The 24,053-nt window shown below is 48.4% G+C and overlaps 1 protein-coding gene across 1 annotated transcript in view; it reads right to left on the bottom strand.

Annotated features, from left to right (window-relative positions):
- ASAP3 (ArfGAP with SH3 domain, ankyrin repeat and PH domain 3) overlaps positions 1–13,452 on the bottom strand; it is a 49,805-nt gene extending 36,353 nt beyond the window's left edge. Inside the window, 1 exon segment of the mRNA XM_068967318.1 lies at positions 13,286–13,452. Within this exon segment, the coding sequence (XP_068823419.1) occupies positions 13,286–13,414 (129 nt within the window). The 5' untranslated portion in view covers positions 13,415–13,452.
- Positions 13,453–24,053: the final 10,601 nt, after the last annotated feature.

The raw sequence follows: 24,053 nt of genomic DNA, 5'->3' as shown, positions 1-24,053 counted from the left end.
TACCACTGCAGAGGGCATGGGTTCAACCCCTGGTCAGGGAACTAAGATCTTGCAAGCCACACGACTCAGCCAAAAAAAAAAAAAAAATATTGTGGTAGAAAGATTGACTCAGGGACACATCTGCACACCCAGGCCCAAGTGGGAGAAAAGGGGTGCAACCTTGAACCTCAGGCTTGACTAGGTGATGGGACAGCACAGCCCAGCCTGGCCCAAAGCAGATCACCAACAGGAAACACTTGGGTTCCAAGCTCCCAGGAGGATCTACTTACATGAATCCAGCCACCACCCCCACTTACGGAATGCTGGTTTATTTCTATTTCCTTGTTTATTCCTGTGAAGTAGTTAATATCCTCCCCATTTTATAGATGAGGAAACCGAGGCTGGGGGAAGTGAGGCAATTGGCTCAGAGTCCTGTAAGTAGCGCCCTCTGCTCCAGAGCCTTCTCTCACTTGTACCCCTCTCTGAGCCCCACTGAGCTCTGTAAGGATGGCTGTGAAGATTATTAATAAATTAGGTCATGGTTTTTCTAACGGTGGATGTCAGGCATCTTTGGAAGCAATGCAGAAACATTTTTAGGGAAAGGAGTGGGGGCACTGAATTTTAGGCTCAATTCTGCCATCAGCCCCTCTGTATCCCTCTGAGCAAATTCCTTTCTCCATCTGTGCCTCAGTTTCCCCACCTGCAGACATGACCCTTCCTGGTCAAAGCTCCAGGACTCAGAGCCGAGTTAAGCATCTTCGGTAAGGCTTCCCCAAGCTTGGCCACCAGCACGAGTGTACATGCGTGCTAACTCGGCTTTGGTCTTGTCTGACTCTTTGCAACCTCATGGACTGTATCTCGCCAGGCTCCTCTGTCCACGGGATTCTCCAGGCAAGAATACCGGAGTGGGTTGCCATGCCCTCCTCCAGGGGATCTTCCCAGCCCAGGGATCGAACCTGTGTCTCTTACATCTCCTTCATTGGCAGATGAGTTTTTTTTTTTTTACCACTAGCGCCACCTGGGAAGCCCCACCAGCAGGAGCAAATGTCTCCAAATGGTTTTCATCTGGATTATCCCCCATCCCCAGCACCTGAGCATCCAGGCTGGGACGGTCCGGAGGAGGGGCTCCACTGCCAGCCCCAGGTCTGCCCCGGCCCCCGCTGTGACCTCGAGCAGTCAGTCTCCTTCCCTCCCTAGGCCGACTCCTTGTCTGGAACGAGGGGCTGGGCGGTGACATGGAAGGCTCCTGCCAGCTCCGACATTTATTATTTCAGGGTCCCTCAGTCTCTCGCTGTTTTCCTTCCTGAGCTGCTGGAGACTGTGGCTGGCCGTGTGCCCCCACGGTCGGGCTCCTGAAGCCGTCTCCCCATCCCGGGCACCCAGCCAGCCCTGCCAACTCAGCCTCATAAGCTGCCCCTTGCAGGGTGGTGGGATGGGAAGCGGGGTTGGGGTTGGGGGGGAAGAGGGGTTGCAGGAAGGGAGCCGCACCCTTTGTGTGCACCGAGGCCTCCACAAACCCCAAGTTTCCTGGCTGGGATTTTCCTCGGGAGACTGCTCGGCAAAGATGAGCTAAGACAGCAAGAACTCTGCCCGAGGATTGCTGTAGATTCCCATCTGACCTCTGGCTCCGAGCCCTGAATTCCACCCAACCCTGAGGAGAATGCAGCCTGTCCCCGGGACAGGGCAGCAGGGCCCCATGCCTCCCGTCCTCTGGGGTCTCTGGGTGGGCCTGGGTGAATCCTTCCCTGCCCCCACCTGACGGTCACCACGAACCCCTTGAACCCCGGTCCTCCCCAGCTCTGCAGTCTCCTCAGTGTGTCTGTCTGTTTCCAGCTGCTGGACCTTTCGCCATGCTGCCTAGCAAACATTCCATCCTTTCCCACTCAGCTTACAGGTCATTGCCCCCCACCAAAACAGAACTGACTTTATGCCACCCCAGGCCCACCACAGGCTTCTATCAGAGCAGTCGTGGCCCTTATTTACCACTTCTGACTCTCTACGGGCACTGAAAACACTAAAAGGGCAAGGATAAGAATTTGCCAGCAGGTGGTGGGGGTGGTTGGGGTGGGGGGAGCACCGGGGTTTGATCCTGGTGTCGGGGAACTAAGATCCCACATGCCTGGAGCTACTAAGGATGCCACAACTAGAGTGCCTATTTGCTGCAACTACCGAACGGGCGCTCTAGAGACTGCTCTCTGATGAGAAGCCTGCGGCGCTGCAATGAAGACCCAGGGCCACCAGAATTTTTAAAAAATCGATTAATTACAAGGGGAGGGCAAGGGTGGGCTCATTTGCTTTCATATCCACAGCACCCAGCACAGGGCCTGGCACGTGAGCAGCAGTAAAGCTTCGTGGAATGAATGAATGAGTAAATGAATAGTAGCAGGCCCTATGGAAACACAGAAAAGGCAACAGGGGTTAAGAACTCAGGACATCACACTGTTCTGAGGGCCAAATTCTAGTTCTAATTCTCTTAGCCGTGACCTGGGCAAGTGACTCAGTTTCTCTGAGCCTCCATGTCCTTATCTGTTCAAAGGGGTAAAAATAGCACTTATCCCATAAGACTGAATGCCAACAGGCATTTAAGCACCTAGCCCAGTGTCAGGCACACAGGGAGGGCTGTATGACAGCCAGGAAGAAGAAGCCTGGAAGAAGATAGCAGACATCTCCGCATGCCCAGGGCCTGAGACACAACCCCAGTTTATCAGGGGAAAGACCTGGCGTGCTTAAAAAAATAAGGGAGCCGGAGCCTCACTTCATACTTAACATCCTGTTAAGTCAGAGTCCCCAGGGGAGTGAGAGGTGAGGCACTCCCACGTGCTCATGTCCAAATAACTGGCTTGGCCACTTACTGCTAGCAGAGTTGCCCAATGTATCAAAAATAAATACAGGACACGCAGTTACATTAGAATTTCATATAATCAGTGAATAACTCTTAGTGTAAGTAAGCTGCAAATATTGCATGCACATCCTGTATACGTGCTTTGGCAATTCTGCTTCCTGGGCTATTTCATCTCTCTGTGCCTCTGATGGGGATTACAAGAGTTAATATGTACGTGAGAAATGCTTATAATGTTGCCAGGTGGGTATGGAAGAACCTTGAAACATTAAGCTAACTGAAAGAAGCCAGATACAAAAGTCCATATACTGTAGGATTCCACTGAAGTGAAATGTTTGGAATAGGCAGATCCATGGAGACTGACAGTTGCCAGAGGCTGGAGGGAGTCACAGTGGGGAGTGACTTCTAGTGAGCACAGTATTTCTTTTTTGGCCTGATGGAAATGTTCTAGAATTCGACAGTGGCAATTATTGCACAACCCTGTGAATAAAGACTGCTGAACAGTACATTTTAGAATGATTAAAATGGTGTATTTTGTATCATATGAACTTTATCTCTATTAAAAAAAAACTATCTATCTAAAAGCAACCCAGGGGATTGTGATGTGCAGCCAGGACTGAGAATGGAGACGGCTCTCAACAAATGCTTGATGTGGAAAGAAATGGATGGGAGAGAGCAAAGGGCAGAGCTGAGGGGACACCCCGTCTCGTCCAGAATCAGGCTCAGCTACTCATTCCCGGACACTCGCAAGGTACACAAGATTTCTCATTTTGCTCCGGTGCCAAAACTACACAATTTCAGTGCTTACTCACAGTAATTACCTCATCCCTATTGCAATGACCTCCCCCTTTTCTCTGTGGTTACTAATCTACTTAACTATTCTATAAGCAGGGATACTTGTGTTTTCAGTAAAAAAGAATTTTTAAAAATTAAGTATCTCTTATGTGCCAGGTAGATGCTAGAGGCTTTATATGTAATCCCCTCAAAAAAAACCCCATAAGACAGTTATCATCATCCTGATTTGCAGATGGGGAAACTGAGGTTCAGACCATTCCAGTCATGTGCCTGAGGACACATAACCCATAAGAATTCAAACCCAAGTCTGCTTCACTTCAGTTACAGGACTCTCTCCTTCAATCTCAGCCACACCGCTTTATGCTGTGGGCTGTCAGTCATCTTTCCATGGGCATGCGTTCTTCTCCCTCCCAGGTGTGTACCTTGTCACGTCTATGCCTTCAGAGACTACCATTTTAACACAGCAGATGTTCAATAAATAGTGTTTAACGAGTAACAAACCTTAAGTGAGCACGCACAGCTCACCATAATAGTTTTCACTCTGACTGCTCATCAGAGTTGCCTGGGGAACTTCTGACTGTTCCCTTGCCCAAGTCTCACCACTGGGAGATTCTGATTTGTAGGTCTGGGTGGAGCCAACAACATCTGAAGTTCTTGAAAGCTCAAAGTCAAAACCAAGCCCAGTTAGAAAACCTTTAGCAGGGACTTCTCTGGCAGTCCAGGGGTTAACACACTGTGCTTCCAAACCAAGGGGTGCTGGTTTGATCCCTGCTTGGTGAATTAAGATCTCACATGCCATGCGGTGCAGCCAAAAAAAATAAAATAATTTTTAAAAAAGAAAACCTTTAGCAGCTGTTCCCAGCTTAGCCTCCTGTACCTTCACAGTGAGGCCCACTCCCAAAGTTCCCAGGACAAAAGGGGCCCAAAGCCCTGCCCCAGAGTCTGGGGAACTCACTGTGCCCCTGTGGGCTTCACTGCTGCATATACTCTGAGCCTATCAAAGGACTCTTCTGGCAAAGATATCTGAGGACTATACTACCAAACTGACTTTGCAGAAAGCATTTCCCTTCTACTCTGACCTAAAACTCCAGTTTCTGTCCCCAAACCTGCCTGTGTCACCTTGGTGGCCAGAAACAGCTGAATACCAAGCAAGGAAGTTGGGCCCAAAGACTGAAATTTGGGGAGACAAGGAGACTTTGCAAGACTGGGCTTGAGGCTCACACTCCAGGAGGACCCTGTGTCCTTGTGCAGAGGCAGCCTGGAGTGGGAAGAGGCTGGGCTCAGACAGAGCCGGGTTCTAAATCTGGCCTGGAAAACCCTCTTGGCCCAGGTCCCTGGTTAGCATCCCATGTCTCTACTTCCCTTCTCAGGAAAATTTCTCATCTGTCTCCCCCTCAAATTAGTCCAAGCCGGAGGGGAAAACAGCACTAAGGTCACTTAAGGTGACCTTAAAATAGCACTTAAGGTCACCAATGACCTCCAAGTTGCCAACGTTAGGAGTCATGGCTCCGTCATTTTCTTATTTGACCTCTGGACATCTGACAGAGCTGAGCATTGCTCCTTCATCGAAACATTCCTCCCCTGGCTTCTGAGGCACTGTACTCTCTTGATTTCCTTCCTTCCTCCCTGGCAGCTCCTCTATCTCCCTTATTAACTACTCTTCCCATCCTAACCTGTCAGACCTGGAGCTCCCCAGAGCTTGAGCCCAGACTGTCTTCATTCCTTTCCCTGGGTGATCTTATCTACTCCCACTTCTTTAAGCACTAAATGCATTAAATGCAATAAATGCATTATGTAGTTCATAGACCACCTACATGAGCATCTCCTTGGGGTGCTGATTAAGATGCAGATTCCCAGACATTCTCCTGCAGGCTGGTGAGCCTGCCAAGGACATTTCTCATTTCTGCCAGACTGGTATCTAAACCTCTTTCCTACACCTGGGAAATTACTTGCTACGCAAGCCTCAGCAGAGCTTGCCTTCTACAAAAGCTGCCAAGACCAAATTAATGATTTCCAGACTCCCTTGAAGCTAGGGAACAGGAATGCAGGAGCTAGGCTTGGCCAATCAGAGGCACTCAACGCAGACTTTGAATCAGGAGCAGAGAGAGTGGAAGATCATTCTGATACTGATGGCAAAATTGGACAGCAAGGAGATCAAGCCAGTCAATCCGAAAGGAAGTCAACCCTGAATATCATTGGAAGGACTGATGCTGAAGCTCCAATACTTTGGCCAACTGATGCAAAGAGACAACTCATTGGAAAAGACCTTGATGCTGGGAAAGATTGAGGGCAGGAGAAGGGGGCGACAGAGGATGAGATGGCTGAATGGCATCACTGACTCAACGGCCATGAGTTTGAGCAAACTCCGGGAGATAGTGAAGGACAGGGAAGCATCACATACTGCAGTCTATAGCGTCGCAGAGTCTGATACGACTGAGCGACTGAATAACAACACCAACGGTGAAGGTACCCAGTCCCCAGGGGACAGCGGCGGTACAAGCTGCGGCATTTAATGCATGTCAGCAGTGTCCTCGCCAAACTGGCTCAGGAGAGTGGCTTGGCTGAGATCCCGTCTGCTGCCTTGCCCCAGTTCTCCAGCTTCCCAGAAATCCTGTGAACTACTGAATATTCCCTTTCAGTGAACTTCTTTTCTGTTTAAATCAGCTCAGGTTGGTTTCTGTTACTTGCAATAAGAAGGCTAAGTAAGAAACAGCTATTCAATAGGACTCTGGGAATGATGCCAGGTGATGCTTACACAGATCCAAGTCTGAAACCCATTATCTCAATGCTGTGTGTGTATGTTAGTCACTCAGTCATGTCCAATTCTTTGCGATCCCATGGACAATAGCCCACCAGACTCCTTTGTCCATGGAATTTTTCAGGCAAGGATACTGGAGTGGGTTGCCATTTCCTTCTCCAGGGGATCTTCCCGACTCAGGGATTGAACCCAGGTCTCCTGCATTGCAGGCAGATGCTTTACCATCTGAGCTACTAGGGAAGCCTATCTCAATGCTGACAACTCTCAGATGTGTATCTCCTGCCTAGTCCTTTGACCTTCAAATGAATATATCTAAATGTCTTCTTGACTTCTCCACTTGAATGCTTCAAAAACCTGTAAGATGTAAAAACAGAATTCTTGACTACCCTCCAAACCTGTTCCTGTCTCAGATTTCTCTTCCTGGGAAGGGGCAATGGCATTCTTCTGTTAGGAATTTGGGAACCATTCTTGACCACTCCCCACATGCACTCCATCAACAAATCCTGCTGTCACTACTTATAAAATCCTTCTAGAATCTGCCCACTTCTCCACCAACCACAGCCCCAACCACTTCTCCCCACAACCACCATCGTCTCTTCCATGAACAACTGCCAACAGCCTCCCTGGGTCTTCTCCCGACTCCTCCCATCTTGTCTCCATGCAGCAGCTGATAACAATCTTTCTAAAATATAAGTTGAGGGGGACTTCCCTGGTGGTTCAGTGGCTAAGACTACTTGCTCCCAATGCAGGAGGGCCCTGGTTCAATCCCTGGTCGGGGAACTAGATCCCACATGGAGCAACTAAGAGTTCGCATGCTGCAACTAAGACCCAGGGCAGCCAGATAAATAAATAAATATTAAAGGAAGCAAATATTAAAAAGAAATAAATAAAAAATATAAATTGGGTCATGTTGCTTGCCTGCAAAATAAATAAAATCCAGACTTGCCCCCAGGGCCTACAGACTTGAAGATCATCTGGCCCTTGCTTCCCAAACTCATCTCGGGGGGCTCTTCCACTTGCCAGGCTATGCTTCTGTTCCTCTGGCCTTCTTTCAGTATCATAAACACTTTAGGTTCTTTACCAACTCAGATGTTCCCTAAGGTGTTCCCTCCAACTAGAGCACCCTCACCCCATTATTCTCTATTAATGCTCCTTTTCAGGTTCCTTCTTTTCATTGTTATTCCACTGATATTTTCTGAGCTCCTACTATGGTGCTATGGTCAACACTAGGGATCCAGTGGTGAGAGAGGTTCTTGTCTCATGGAAGTCAAAATCTAGTGAAAAATCAGATTTCAATAAAGTAATTATGCAAGTAAATGTAAAATGTATCTAGGATGTATGCTGCCAAAGACAGCGACACAGGGCTGTTAGGGAGAACAGAGCCAGAGTGAAAGTGGAAAGACAAGTTAGGAGGCCAGTGCAGCATTCCAGGGGAGAGGTGACAGTGACGGGGACCAGGGTCGCAATGTAGAGAAGCAGACAGAGATGCTTAGAAGTGAACACTAATTACCTTTAGTGATGAAGGACATGGAGCTTCTGGCTTGTGTAACAGAAGAGAGGGAAGGACCTTTCTCTGAAAAGGGAAAACTGGAAGGGCTAGCCTGTGGCAGAAGTTGTGACATGGCTTTGGACACACCAAGTGAAAGTGAACCAGCCATGTGAGCAGCTGGACATGAGGGTCTGGGCTGCTGCTGCTGCTGCTAAGTTGCTTCAGTCGTGTCCAACTCTGTGCGACCCCATGGACGGCAGCCCACCAGGCTCCCCCGTCCCTGGGATTCTCCAGGCAAGAATACTGGAGTGGGTTGCCATTTCCTTCTCCAATGCATGAACGTGAAAAGTCAAAGTGAAGTCGCTCAGTCGTGTCTGACTAGTAGCGACCCCATGGACTGCAGCCTACCAGGCTCCTCTGTCCATGGAATTTTCCAGGCAAGAGTACTGGAGTGGGGTGCCATTGCCTTCTCCGGGGTCTGGGCTAAAGGTACACATGTGAGCCAGCTGAAGCCACAACACTGAACCCATGTGTATGGATGAGACTGCCTGCAGAGATGAGGACCCAGAACCAAGCCTCAGGGCAGGCCTAGACAGGGAGGAGGAGCCTCCATGATATTTATGACAGGTGCAATTACTGACCTACTTACTGTCTGTCTTCCCCAGGAGACTATAAGCTCAGTAGAGCAGAGACTGTGTCTCTCTTAATGAGTAATGTGTCTACCCAGGGCCTAATGTAAGGCCTGGCATGGAGCAGTTTCCCTGCACGATGTTGGCCACTGTCCCTCAGCAGCGACAACCTCATCCAATCCTTAGACAACATGATTGGTCGACTTGTCTCTGCTGTCCAGCAAAAAGCCCAAATGCCTAAATGACACTCAAGACCCTCCAAGTCATGCTGCACACCTCAGCTCACCATCTTTTTAATTGCACTATGGCTGAGTTTTCCAAACTGGGGTTCCTCTTCACCTGGATAACCAGAGGCAGAAAACAGGATGAACACAGCGCCTCTCCCTGGAGCTTAGACTGTGCCAAATGGATTGCCATGGACAAGTAGGGGTGAGGGTGGGGACTTTCCAGGTCCTGCTCCTCTTCTCTGAGAAGTGTCTCCTCCCACAGTGTAGGTCTCCGTGGCTGTGTTTCCCTGCCTGGGTCTATCCCTTCATGACCTCTGCTGATGAAACCAGGGGCGGAGACCCAGATTCTGGAACCAGTCCAGAAGGTTGGTGGGCTGGGCCACCAACCTACCAGGAACTTGGAAGTGGGACACAAGACTGGTTTGGTTGCCTTTAGAAGCTGGACCAGTGAGTTCACGTGAAGGTGGGGGCTAACGATGCCCGGCCTCCCAGAAGACTGTGTGATGCCCTTCGGGGCCTGGGTGATGATGAGTGAGCAAAAGCACTGCTCAGGGGTGCAGAAAGAAACAGAGGCCGGAGGCAGTGGGAAGGATGAAGCAGCTGCTTTTGCTCCTGACGACTTTGCAGCCTCAAGTGGGGCCTTGATGAGGCCTGGGTGAGGTCTACTGCTCCCCAGTACCACAAGGCATCTCTAATTCCTTAAAACAAGTTTCCCTTCAACATAGACTTGAGAGGCTTTCTGTTTCTTGCAAACAAAAAAAATCTCTAAGATTACATAATTTCTACCATTTTTTTAAAAACAAAAATGTTATTATTTGGGTAAAACGAGTATTGACACATGACAAAGCAGAACGTAGAATTCACAAGAATACTGAGAATTAAGAATGAAATCCTTTCTAAAATTAGATTCAAAAACGCTTAAGTTACAAAGGAAAAGATTAATTTGACTCCAAGGAAACTTAAAACTATGCATTATAAGACACGATACTGATTTAGGTAAACATCCCTCTTCACCACCACCCCTTTACTGAGAACACATTTTCTCTGAGGACAGATACTGGGAAGCGTGCACATTTACATAGCAGTTACCTCTGGGGAGAGGACAGGAATCATGAGACATGGTCAGAGGTGACTGCAGCTTTTCTGTTGCCTTTAAATTTTTAAATTAAAAATCAGTATGTCTTTTGTTCAATGAAAACTTCATTAAATTTCCAAAAACATATACAAAACACAAGCGTGTTTGTGGTGGACTGATTCATCCAAGACCCACTGTACGTTCATTGGTAGTTTAAGATACATGACATATCGTAAAGTCTCAGCATTGTCACAGTGAGACTTAGTGGCTCACTACAAGTCATAGTGGCTTACTTGGTTCCTGAATATGCTTTCTTCCCATCTGTTTCCATATTGATTCACTTGTCCTCTCCACTTAGTGGGGTTCTTCCATCCTTCAAAACTCATCTGGGAAGTGTCAGCTCCTCCAGGAAGCTGTCCCTGACTACATCAGTCTCGCTCCCTGCCTTGCTCCACTGGTCTCATATGGCACTAACCATATCTTTCTCTGTGTACTCTGGATAGACTCCTGGGGCTCCACTTACCAGACAGCAAACCCGAGCAGCATCTTTATGTTCTTGGTGTCTAGCAGAGAAATAGCATGGAGAACTGACACAGAGCAGCCTTAAAGTCAGACAGATCCACAGTGTGACACAAGGCAACTGCCTTAATCTCCCTGGGTCCATTTTCACCTGTATTACTGTGAATATCAATGTAACAGTGGCCCAGGACAGGAAGAAGGTGGTTGATAAAATGATTATCTGTTTTAATACTCCCTTATATTTGAACAGTTTTAAATTAAAAACAAAAACCTTTACCAACACAGAGAGGTAAGCAAGGAAGGATTATTAGACCCATCTTAAGGGTAAATAACTGAGGTTCAGAGAAATTACATAGGGACTTTAGAAGGAAAGCGAATAGGACCACGGGTTAGAACATTTGGGTGGAAACGCTGATTTTTCCATTCCCCAGCTGTGGGTGCTTAGACAAGTCTATAGTACTCTCTGGATATCAGTTTCCCCATCTTTTTTTTTTTTTTCAGATTTATTTTTTAATCTTAATTTATTTATTTTTTAATTGAAGGATAATTGTTTTACAGAATTTTGTTGTTTTCTGTCAAACACTGACAAGAATCAGCCATAGGTATACATGTGTCCCCTCCCCATCTTAAATGGGAGTTCCTAGGTGATCTTGACCTTCAAGCGCTTCTCAGCATTGATATTCTAGTTTCCTGTAACCTACCCAGGACCCTCCTTAGCAGGACAGCAAAAAAAAAGACTGCAAGTCCCAGGGCAGAGCCCTTAGTTACTCCCAGGAAACCAGCTGGAGGACTTGCTTTGAGAATCAGTCAAATTTTGATTCAGCCAAATGGAGCTTCAAGAATGAGGGTCAGTCATGCCCAGAACTGAGACTGGGGGAATGCCAGCATCAAACTGCATGTAAATATAAACACAAATGCAAAGCCAAACAGGAAACCTCAGGAAAGTCCAAAGGTCAGAGTCTAACTTTTGAGGCACTGACATGCTGAAGAGAAAAGCTGAATTTGGGTGTCAGAAACCTTTCTGGTGCAAAAATGAACACATGCATGCACCAGACTAAAGTCTCAAAGGCAAAGATTTGGATTTTGTCAGGCCTACACTGGAGCGGCCTCCAGATCCATTCTGAGGACTCCCTCCCCTAGGCACACACAGTGCTTACCCACACGGAGCCGGGCAAGACCAGATGCACGGGCATAAATGGGCATTTCTGTCCCTGGAGAAAGGTTCATAGTACAGCCCTTTCTCCAGATCCTGCTCTGATTTAACATATTAATGAACAACCCCAACAGGAGTATGAACTGTGAAAGCCCTAAGGATGCTGATCCCACTGATCTCTTCCAGATCACAAAATGAAGACAATCCTCTGGAGGCTCTCTCTCCTCAAGAGGAGGTTCTGGGCAGTTCCCTGTAAGCCTCCAGTAAAATACATCCTACATTCACAGGCGGTAGGTTCCAAGCTACTGGTTCTGCTCAAGGAAAGAAGCCAAAGGTCATCGCTGCTTCAAACAAGTACTGCCCCTCCCCCACTATATGCAAAGCATTAGGCTAGGCTGGGGACAACAGAGGATGAGATGGTTGGATGGCATCACCAACTCAATGGACATGAGTTTGAGTAAGCTCTGGTAGTTGGTGATAGATGGGGAAGCCTGGCATGCTGCAGTCCAAGGGGTCGTAAAGAGTCAGACATGAGTGAGAGACTGAACTGACTGAACTGTGAAAGACATGAGGACAAAAAGAGACCCAGCCCTGTCTGAAGAGGTCTGTCCATTAACCCTATAATCATTCCATTAATCAAAATGCAGGCGTTACCTACGTGGCCTCATTTAATACCATAGTCCCATGAGGCAAACATTATTATCCCCATTTTACAGATGCCAAAAGTGGAGACACAAACAGATCAGGTCACATGCCCAAGCTTGCACAGCTGGCAAACTGCAGAGCCAGAATCTGAACACAGGTCCACCGCCTTCCCCAAAGAGGATGATCTTTCCACAGTCCTCTATCATCACTACTCTAGGATGGGGGTTCAGACTGCAGGGGAGAGGAGAAGGAGGAGAGATTCCCCAAGACATTGGCCCAGGGTATGAGGAACTACTAATCTTTCTATCTGCTGCACAGTAGGTGCTCAATATTCTCAGGGTGAAGGATGGAAGGTGAGAGCCACTTGAGGTCCAAAACGCCACCTAAATTCAGGGCATCTTCTGAAAGGGAGCTGCAAAAACACATTATTTTCCTTTGGCCCAAAGCCTCAGGGTGTCTGCGCTAGAATATTCCAGCAGAGGAGGCCCAGGAAAGTGCGGTGGGTCTGGAGAGAAGGAAAGAACTCTTCTGAGCAGGGGAATGGGGTGGGGCAGCCTGCAAAGGCCAAAGGAAAGGCCTGGGACGGCAGTGCTGGAAAAGACAAAGAGGAGAGGGGAGGGGAGAGGAGACTGTAAACTCCTGAACAGCCTGGCCAAGGTGAACCCCGGCTCCTGGCGCCTTCTCCTCCGCATTCATTCCACAACACCAGCCAAATCTCAGAACCAGCAGTCTGGGGGAGAGCGGGCCTCCCTGTTCCCAGGGAGAAGTTTCGTTCAGGACTGTGGCGGGAAGGTCGTCTTCCCAGAAAGGGAGTGACTTAGGGGACGAACTTGTGGGGCTCCAAAGATGAAAACCCAAACAGATGCTGTGAGGCGCTGAGCAAACCCGCAAGCGACCGGGCTGCAGGTCATCAAGAACATTGTGGGTATGTCCCTCGACCTGGGAAGTCTGTCGTCGAGGTGACTGCGAGGCCCCCCAGATGGTTCCTCGCCCTCCGCCCCAGGCACTCGACGGGGAGGACCCAGATGTTAGAGATGCGCTCGGTTCTCAAAGATTTAGAGAAGGGGCAGGTTTCTGGGGCGCGGTAAGGACCGTCACTGCTCGGGTCACGCCTGTGAAGGTCAAGGAAAGGCCCTGCCTGGACCCCAGACCCCTCCCACCGCGTCCCTCCTCTCACCTCCTCCCGCGCCAGGGCTGCCCCCCGGCACCGGGGCATCTTGGCGGCGAAGGCAGCAGCCCCGGCCGGGGAGCTGAGGTCCTCTGCCGTGACGGCCAGGAACTCGGCGATGCTGAGCTGCTCGGGCATGGCGGGCGCGAGGTGTGGGCGCCGGGGCTGCCGGAACGGGGCCCGGGGGGCGCTTGCTGCACTGAGCGGGGCCGGCCTCTCCGCCAGCCGCGAGCGCAGTCCAGGACTCGGCGCGCCCCGCCCCCTCCGTGCCGCCCCGCCCCCTTCGCCTGGCACTGCCGCGTTCCCCTAAGCGTCCCGGGAGCCCCGACCTTTCCCACCCCGCCCGCTTCTCAGCCCGGCCCACAGCCTTCCAGCCTCTCTCTGCACCTTAGCCGGAACCGCGCGGCCTCGGCCCTTGCCGGGCTCCTCGGCCTCGCCCCTGGCCTCTCGGCCCCTGAAAACCCCGCCCCTGGTTTGCTGCCCCGCCCCCGGCCTATCGGCCCCGCCCCTGGCCTCCCGGCTCCTAAGAGCCCCGCCCCTGGCTCACTACCCGGTCCCCGGTCCATCGACCCCGCCCCCTGGCCTCCCGGCTCCTGAGAACCCCGCCCCTGGCTCACTGCCCCGCCCCCGGCCCATCGGCCCCGCCCCCTGGCCTCCCGACTCCTAAGAGCCCCGCCCCTGGCTCACTACCCCGCCCCCGGCCCATCGGCCCCGCCCCCTGGCCTCCCGGCTCAGTCCTTAGCCCCTCAGAGGGCTCCGCGTCCCCTCTCCGTGCGTCTCTGCCGGGTCCTTCGGCCTCCCTTAAAGCTCCTCCGCCCGGCCTCACTCTCGGCGCGTCCAGGGCTCCGCCCCTTTGTCGGGCTCCGGGGCCTCTGAACTTACCCTCCCTCCCAAAGCCCGGGACCCTATCTCCGCACCCTCCTGAATGCACCCTGCGTCTTCTCTCCTGTCTGTTGGTTCGCAGCCCTCACGATCTCACCCTTCAGCATTATCCCCACCCGGTCCGTCATCGCTCTCTCGAGCCCGGGATCGGAGGGCTCTCGGTGCCCTGCCGGCGCCCCGGATCGCCCCACCCCTCCCTTGCCCCGCACACCAGTTTCTGTGCCTCTGCTCGGCCAGGACCGCCCACACCCGCCCCTTGGCTCTGTTCCTAACCGTGGACCGTGCCTCCGGGGTCTGTGTGGCTTGGTGACCTAGCTAGCTGTGATTTAAGGGAAAGTACGTCCCTTCTTGGAACCTCAGTTTCGTTCTCTGCAGAATGGGAAGTCTAATGCCACTTGGTTGTGATTTGGGCAGGAGGGAGCCTCACACGTGCGTGTACCCAACAGGCGCCCAGGAACTGGTTCCCCACTACCCCTTACCCAGCCCTCTCACCCACACCTTCATTCTTTCTGGGCTCAGTCTCCTGCCTTTCACCGACTCACCATCCCGACCAGGCTCAAGACTACCACTCCTTTGCACCCACTAAACTCTGCCTCTTGGGAAAGGACGTATATATTTGGGTGGATGAGGGATGGTGTTCAGGATAAAAATCCACTTAGGTTTAGTTCTGGAGCATGAGGTCCTCTAGAAACTATCAGGAAGCACTGCGCTGAAGAACATTGGCTTTGGAGTCAGATCTCAGTTCCCATCCTGGCACTGCTGTGGACCAAGCTGTACACAGCTGAGTGAATTGCTTGCTTCTCTAAGCTTGAATCTCCCCCCTTTTGAAATGATCTCATGGTATTTCACCCCACTACCTTATTGAGAAGAGTATCTAGCTAGCCAGTAGTTGCAGCACATGGGCTCAGTAGCTGTGATGCATGAACTTTGTTGCTCCATGCTGCCTGGAATCCTTTCGGATCAGGGATCAAACCTATGTCCCCTGCATTGGCAGGCAGATCCCCATCCACTGAGCCACCAGGGAGATTCCTCTGGGTGTATCTTAAAGGCTGGACCCCTTGCTCTTCTCACTCCACCCAGGCTTCCTGGAAACCTTCATGCAACCCCAACAGCTCTCCTTACACCATTTATGTTGATGTCTTCTCTGGTCATTTCCTCTGTAACAAATTACCCCAAATTTGGCGGCTTAAAACAACACCTATTTATTCTCTTATAGTCCTAAAGGTCAGAAGTCTGAAGTTTACTGGACTGAAATTGAGGTATCAGCGGGGCCACACTCCCTCCAAAGGCTCTAGAGAAGAATTTGTTTCCTCACCTTCTCCTGCTTCTAGAACTACATTCCTTGCATTCTTTGGCCTGGGGCAAAGTTCGCATCTTAAAGGCCGTCTTGCTTCTGTGTCATATTACCTTCTTTTCTGTGGTCAAATTTCCCTTGATCTCCATCTTATAAGCATGTTTATGGTTACATTTTTGGCCCATCCAGAGGATCTGGGATAACCTCCCCTCCTCAAGATCCTTAAATTAATCACATCTGCAAAATTCCTTTTGCCATAGACAATGACAGGTTCTAAGTATTAGGACCTGGGTATCTTTGGGGGCTGTTACTGAGCCTATCTTGCAAGACTCTTTCTCCAGCCTGGAACCTTCTCTGGCTTAAGATCTATGTATATAACCATTTACGGGATGGTTTCATGTGACTACCTCACAGTCTGTGTGTCCAAAACTGAACTGGCCATCTTGTACCTCACTCCTTCTCTCTCTGTCTTGGTGGAAGGGACCACTGTGCCCCCTGGAAATCATACTCCCCATCTCCTTCCACCAGCCTTCACTCAGTCATTATCACTACTTCCTAAATGTATCACAAACATGGTCACCTTCTCCATTTCCTGGCCAACACTAGTTCAGATCGCACCACCTCTCATCTCCTCACCAGTCTCTCTCCCCCTAGTCTTGCGTATCTGGTCGGCTGCTCCCCTCCTTAGAATTCTCCAATGACCCCCATTGCTCTCTGAGTGAAAGGCAAACTTCTTCATGGCTATCTGGTCCTATATGATTTCTTGCTCCTGCCATTTACAGCCTTACCTCTCATCTCTCCTCGCCTGCCATGAACGGAAAAGAAAAGACAGTAGAAATTGAAGTCTCTCAGTCGTGTCTGACTCTTTGCGACCCCATGCACTGTAGCCTGCCAGGCTTCTCCTTCCATGGGATTTTCCAGGCAAGAATACTGGGTTGCCATTTCCTTCTCCAGGGTATCTTCCTGACCCAGGGATTGAACCAGGGTCTCCCACACTGCAGGCAGACAGTTGACCATCTGAGCCACCAGGGAAACACAGCTCTCTCATTATTCTTCCCATAACATATCCCAGCCTCCTTTCAGCTGCTCAGATAAGATGTCAGTTCCTCCAGGAAGCCTTCCTTAATGTTTTTTCTGGGACTCCCACTGGACTCAGTACCCTTTGCCCCAGCACTTCTCACTGAAGGCTGTAGTCACCTATTTGCTGGTCTGGGTCTCTGGCCCATTTATATATTGAACACTTACTAGGTACTGGGGCTTCCCTCGTAGCTCAGTCAGTAAAGAATCTGCCTGTAATGTAGGAGACCCGAATTTGATTCCTGAGTCAGGAAGATCCCCTGGAGAAGGAAATGGCAACCCGCTGTAATCATCTATTTGCTGGTCTGGGTTTCTGGCCCACTTATTTATTGAGCACTTACTATGTGCTCTGGTTTCCCTGGTGGCTCAAATGGTAAAGAGTCTGCCTGCAGTTTGGGAGACCCAGGTTCGATCCCTGGGTCAGGAAGATCCCCTGGAGGAGGAAATGGCAACCCACTGGAAAATCCCATGGATGGAGGAGCCTGGCAAGCTACAGTCCATGGGGCCGCAAAGAGTCAGAGATGACTGAGCGATTTCACTTTCTGCTTTCTTTCTACTATGTACTAGTGACAGAGCCAAGGGCTATACAAGCAACACCTCACTCAATACCTACAACAACCCAAGGAGGTGGGGAACATTATTCTTCCTGTCTCTGTGTTAGAGATGGAAAAAAACCAAGGCTTAGAGGGGTTGTTAATTTGTGTAAAGTCAGAATGAATGACCCACTTATTTTGGCTTCCCTGGTGGCTCAGAGGGTAAAGTGTCTGCTTGCAGTGTGAGACAACTGGGTTCGATCCCTGGGTTGAGAAGATCCCCTGGAGAAGGGAATAGCTACCCACTCCAGTACTCTTGCCTGGAAAGTTCCATAGATGGAGGAGCCTGGTAGGCTACAGCCCATGGGATTGCAACAAGGTGATCACCGCTGAGCAACTTCACTCTCAGAATGAATGAATAATGTAACCAAGACTGCAACCCAGGTCTGCATGACTCCAGAGGTTTTGCTTTAGTTTTATTATTAATCACCAAACTATGCTACCTAACTAGAAAATATTGCCTCCTATAAATTAGGTAGATATACATGTTCCATATATTCTCTCCTATAATTAAAACGTGACATCCCACAGAGGCAGAATACGATCATAATACCTTGCCGCTGAAACTGCTAAGTCGCTTCAGTCATGTCCGACTCTTCATGACCCCATGGACTGCAGCCCACCAGGCTCCTCCATCCATGGGATTTTCCAGGCAAGAGTACTGGAGTGGGTTGCCAACGCCTTCTGCAATAATACCTTGCAAGCTAACAAATTCCTCACTATCTTGTAAAGCAACCTCTTCAGTGTCAAATCCCCTACTAGATACTCAAACCAAGAGACACGTACTCTGAGGGTGGGTCACTTTCTGAAGTACAAGTTCTATTTCAAGACTTTTGGGAGAAAATGAATAATAAATAATAAATAAATTACAGTATTATTTGGAAATAAGATAAACCCAGAGCAATATCAGGGTAGGTTAAAATTTTTATTTTGTTGAGGCCACACTGCACTGCATGTGGGATCTTAGTTCCCTGACCAGGGATTGAAAGTGGGTCCCAGCAGTGCAAGCACTGAGCCCTAACAACTGGACCACCAGGGAACATTTCAGGAAGTTTTAAAGGAAACATTTCCAGTTGCTGGAAATTTCCAGTTGCTTCTAGTTGTTTCTCCAGACCGCCCTACATAAACATTCACTTTACTAAGTCTATTTCAAGAGAAGAGTTTGAGATACACTACTTATAAAATCACTGTTTCTAGGTCCCTGGACCAACCTGTGTAAATTCAGCTCCCTGGAATTCACTTGTTCACTCAATAAACGTTTATCAAGTAGTTCTAGGTGTACTCTTGAGTGAAAAATGAGGAGTGAGAAGGCTTTGGATACAAAGATGGGCAAGATAGGGAGTGATTCTCAGAGAACTTGTACTTTAAAATGCCCTTGAATAGATGTTATGGGAATTAGGAATGGGGAAGGGCAAAGAGTCCTTTGATGTCTGGCTCAGGGAAGCTGGGGAGGCTTCAGAGAAGAAGGGGACCTGTTCTGAGCCCTGAAGGATTTGAAGGAGTTGGGACAGAATGAGCAAAGACAAGGAAGAAAGTACAGAAAAGTCCGTTCCCATCAGTGTGGACACAGGCTGCAATACCTCCCATAAGAAAGCAACTCCTCTTGGATTCTAACTTCTCCCTCTAGCTGCGGCCCCATTTCTCTGCTCCTCTTTGCAACTGAAGTCATTGAAAAGTCACCACTATGTTCACAGTTAAGTATCCAATTCCTTTCTTCTGATATTTTTCTTTTCAATAAAATAATGCTTTGTTTTTATTTAAATATTATGTGAGCAATTCAATTACATTGGAATTTTCCCTAAGTTTCTAGGTTTGGGGTAATCTTTAGATGTTTGCTATCATATAATGCTTTCGAACTGTGGTGTTGGAAGAGACTCTTGAGAGTCCCTTGGACAGCAAGGAGATCAAACTAGTCAATCCTAAAGGAAATCAACCCTGAATATTCATTGGAAGGACTGATGCGAAAGCTGTCAGTCAATACTTTGGCCACCCGTTTCAAAGAGCCAACTCACTGGAAAAGACTCTGACATTGGGAAAGACTGAGGGCAAGAGGAGCAGGGGGCAGCAGAGGGTGAAATGGTTGGATGGCATCATCGACTCAATGGACATGAATTTGTGCAAACTCTGGGAGATAGTGAAGACCAGGGAAGTCTGGCATGCTGCAGTCCACGGGGTGGCAAGAGTCAGACACGACTGAGCGACTGAAAAACAACAATCATATCATGCCCAAGATTATATTTATATTGAATTCATATAGAGGAGAAAAATGTAAGAATTCCAGCATTTGATATACCTAATGCAAAACTCTCTTTTAGATTCACAACTTTTTAAACAGAACTTCTTAAGATAGCTTCTCTTTATCTATACCACCAGTAGTATAGAATCAGGAGTAATTGAGCATCAGCCTCATTGGATTGCTTTGCTTGGTTTTGGGTCATGGGCAAATTGCCATCTGTCAAGAGGAGACTCCAGCATGTTGCTGGGACTGAGCAGTGGGGAGGGTGAGAAGTGAGCTCACTGGGCAGAGGAGGACTTCAGGAAGGAGGCCACTCCTGAGCGCTACTATTCTGCTCCCTCTGACCAGGTTTTTGTTCTCACTAACCCCTGAAACTGTTCTCCAATGATCCTCAAGCTTACAACTCCAGCCTGTACCTCTCCCCTGAACTCCAGGCACCTGTCTCCAACCACCTCCTTGACACTCCCACCTGAAAATCTATTAGGGCATCTTGAGCTTAATGTGTCCGAAGGTGAACTCCGGATTTCCCTTCCCAAACCTTTCCCCCCACATCAGAAGACCCATTGGCTCTTCCTCAAAATAGATCTAGAATCCACCACCCCTCACCTCTTCACTGCTACCAGCCTGATCCCAGCCACCATCATCTCTTGCCCACATTCCTTTGGGAGGCTTCGGATTGGTCTCTCTGCTTCCACCCTGCCTCCTCTACAGGTTGTTCTCCACGGAGCAGCAAGTGAGCCTTTAAAACATCGTGTCAGATTATGTAGTTTCACACCTCAAAACCCTCTAATGGCGTCTCATTTCACCCAGACTAGATGCCAAGTCCTTGCATGGCTTGCAATTCTTGTATAATCTCTCTCTCTGAGCTCATCCACTCTTCTCCATGTTCCCACCTCTGCTCCAGCCACATTGACTGCCTTGTTCCTTATTTTAAACTTTGATTGGAGTATAGTTCCTTTACAATGTTGTGGAAGTTTCTACCATACTGCAAAGTGGATCAGCGATATGTATACAGACACCCTTTTTTGGGGGGATTTCCTTCCCATTTGGTCACCACAGAGAAATGAGCGGAGTTTTCTGTGCTGTACAGTAGGTTCTGATTAGTTACCTATTTTATACCTAGTAGTGTGTATATGGAGAAGGCAATGACACCCCACTCCAGTCCTCTTGCCTGGAAAATCCCATGGGTGGAGGAGCCTGGTGAGCTGCAGTCCATGGGGGTCGCTAGGAGTCGGACACTACTGAGTGACTTTACTTTCACTTTTCACTTTCATATATTGGAGAAGGAAATGGCAACCCAGTCCAGTGTTCTTGCCGGGAGAATCCCAGGGACAGGGGAGCCTGGTGGGCTGCCGTCTATGGGGTCGCACAGAGTCGGACATAACTGAAGTGACTTAGCAGCAGCAGCAGCAGTGTGTATATGACAATCCCAGTCTCCCAATTCATCCCACACCCTTTTCATCCCCCTGGTGTCCATACGTGCCTCTACATTTGTGTCTGTTTCTGCTTTGCAAATAGGTTAATCTATACCATTTTTCTAGATTCCACATGTTTGCGTTAATATATGATGTTTATTCTTCTTTTTCTGACTTACTTCACTCTGTATGACAGTCTCAGGGCCATCCGTGTCTCTGCAGGTGGCACAGCTTCATTCCTTCCTATGGCTGAGTGACATTCCCCTGTGTATATGGGCTACAGCTTCTTTATCCATTCCTCTGTTGATGGCCATTTACGTTGCTTCCATGTCCTGGTTACTGTAAATAGTGCAGCAGTGAACACTGGGCTGCGTGTCTCTTTTTAAATTATGGTTTTCTCTAGGGACTTCCTTGTTCCTTGAATGCACTAGGCACAGTCCTACCTCCAGACCTTTGCACTGGCTGCTCTTCCTGCCTAGAATGCTCTTCCACTGGACATCAGTTCAGTTCAGCTTCAGTCGCTGAGTTGTGTCCGACTCTTTGCCACCCCATGAATCCCAGCATGCCAGGCCTCCCTGTCCATCACCAACTCCCAGAGTTCACTCAAACTCACGTCCATTGAGTCGGTGATGCCATCCAGCCGTCTCATCCTGGGTCGTCCCCTTCTCCTCCTGCCCCCAATCCCTCCCAGCATCAGTCTTTTCCAATGAGTCAACTCTTCGCATGAGGTGGCCAAAGTACTGGAGTTTCAGCTTTAGCATCATTCCTTCCAAAGAACACCCAGGGCTGATCTCCTTCAGAATGGACTGGTTGGATCTCGTTGCAGTCCAAGGGACTCTCAAGAGTCTTCTCCAACACCACAGTTCAAAAGCATCAATTCTTCGGCACTGAGCTTTCTTCATAGTCCAACTCTCACATCCATACATGACTACTAGAAAAACCATAGTGTTGACTAGACAGATCTTTGTTGGCAAAGTAATGTCTCTGCTTTTGAATATGCTGTCTAGGTTGGTCATAACTTTCCTTTCAAGGAGTAAGCATCTTTTAATTTCATGGCTGCAATCACCATCTGCAGTGATTTTGGAGCCCCAAAAAAATAAAGTCTGACACTGTTTCCACTGTTTCTCATCTATTTCCCATGAAGTGATGGGACCAGATGCCATGATCTTAGTTTTCTGAATGTTGAGCTTCAAGCCAACATTTTCGCTCTCCTCTTTCACTTTCATCACAAGGCTTTTTAGTTCCTCTTCACTTTCTGCCATAAGGGTGGTGTCATCTGCATATCTGAGGTTACTGATATTTCCCCTAGCAATCTTGATTCCAGCTTGTGCTTCATCCAGCCCAGTGTTTCTCATGATGTACTCTGCATAGACGTTAAATAAGCACGGTGACAATATACAGTCTTGACGTACTCCTTTTCCTATTTGGAACCAGTCTGTTGTTCCATGTCCAGTTCTAACTGTTGCTTCCTGACCTGCATACAGGTTTCTCTAGAGGCAGGTCAGGTGGTCTGGTATGCCCATCTCTTGAAGAATTTTCCACAGTTTATTGTGATCCACACAGTCAAAGGCTTTGGCATAGGCAATAAAGCAGAAATAGATGTTTTTCTGGAACTCTCTTGCTTTTTCCATGATCCAGAGGATGTTGGCAATTTGATCTCTGGTTCCTCTGCCTTTTCTAAAACCAGCTTGAACATCTGAAATTTCACAGTTCATGTACTGCTGAAGCCTGGCTTGGAGAATTTTGAGCACTGCTTTACTAGCATGTGAGATGAGTGCAGTTGTGCGGTAGTTTGAGCATTATTTGGCATTGCCTATCTTTGGGATTGGAATGAAAATGGATATTTTCCAGTCCTGTGGCCACTGCTGAGTTTTCCAAATTTGCTGGCATATTGAGTGCAGCACTTTCACAGCATCATCTTTCAGGATTTGAAATAGCTCCACTGGAATTCCATCACCCCCACTAGCTTTGTTCATAGTGATGCTTTCTAAGGCCCACTTGACTTCACATTCCAGGATGTCTGGCTCTAGATGAGTGATCACACCATCGTGATTATCTGGGTCGTGAAGATCTTTTTTGTACAGTTCTTCTGTGTATTCTTGCCACCTCTTCTTAATACCTTCTGCTTCTGTTAGGTCCATATCATCTCTGTCCTTTATCGAGCCCGTCTTTGCATGAAATGTTCCCTTGGTATCTCTAATTTTCTTGAAGAGATCTCTAGTCTTTCCCATTCTGTTGTTTTCCTCTATTTCTTTGCACTGATCACTGAGGAAGGCTTTCTTATCTCTCCTTGCTATTCTTTGGAACTCTGCATTCAAATGGGTATATTTTTCTTTTTCTCCTTTGCTTTTCACTTCTCTTCTTTTCACAGCTATTTGTAAGGCCTCCTCAAACAGCCATTTTGCTTGTTTGCATTTCTTTTCCATGGGGATGGTCTTGATCCCTGTCTCCTGTACAATGTCATGAACCTCCGTCCATCGTTCATCAGGTACTCTGTCTATCAGATCTAGTCCTTTAAATCTATTTCTCACTTCTACTGTATAATCATAAGGGATTTGATTCAGGTCATACCTGAATGGTCTAGTGGTTTTCCCCACTTTCTTCAATTTAAGTCTGAATTTGGCAATAAGTTCATGATCTGAGCCACAGTCAGCTCCCGGTCTTGTTTTTGCTGACTGTATAGAGCTTCTCCATCTTTGGCTACAAAGAATAGAATCAGTCTGATTTTGGTGTTGACCATCTGGTGATGTCCATGTGTAGAGTGTTCTCTTGTGTTGTTGGAAGAGGGTGTTTGCTACGACCAGTGCGCTCTCTTGGCAAAACTCTATTAGTCTTTGCCCTGCTTCATTCCAAGGCCAAATTTGCCTGTTACTCCAGGTGTTTCTTGACTTCCTACTTTTGCATTCCAGTTCCTTTTAATGAAAAGGACATCTCTTTTGGGTGCTTGTTCTAAAAGGTCTTGTAGGTCTTCATAGAACTGTTCAGCTTCTTCAGCGTTACTGGTTGGGGCATAGGCTTGGATTACTGTGATACTGAATGGTTTGCCTTGGAAACAAATGAACTCTTGGAACAGAGATCATTCTGTCGTTTTTGAGATTGCATCCAAGTACTGCATTTCGGACTCTTTTGTTGACCGTAATGGCTACTCCGTTTCTTCTAAGGGATTCCTGCCCACAGTAGTAGATATAATGGCCATCTGAGTTAAATTCACCCATTCCAGTCCATTTTAATTTGCTGATTCCTAGAATGTCAACGTTCACTCTTGCCATCTCCTGTTTGA

This window comes from Capricornis sumatraensis, chromosome 3, assembly GCF_032405125.1.
Source record: "Capricornis sumatraensis isolate serow.1 chromosome 3, serow.2, whole genome shotgun sequence".
NCBI classification, from domain to species: Eukaryota; Metazoa; Chordata; class Mammalia; order Artiodactyla; family Bovidae; genus Capricornis; species Capricornis sumatraensis.
This window is presented reverse-complemented; position numbering and strand designations above follow the sequence as displayed.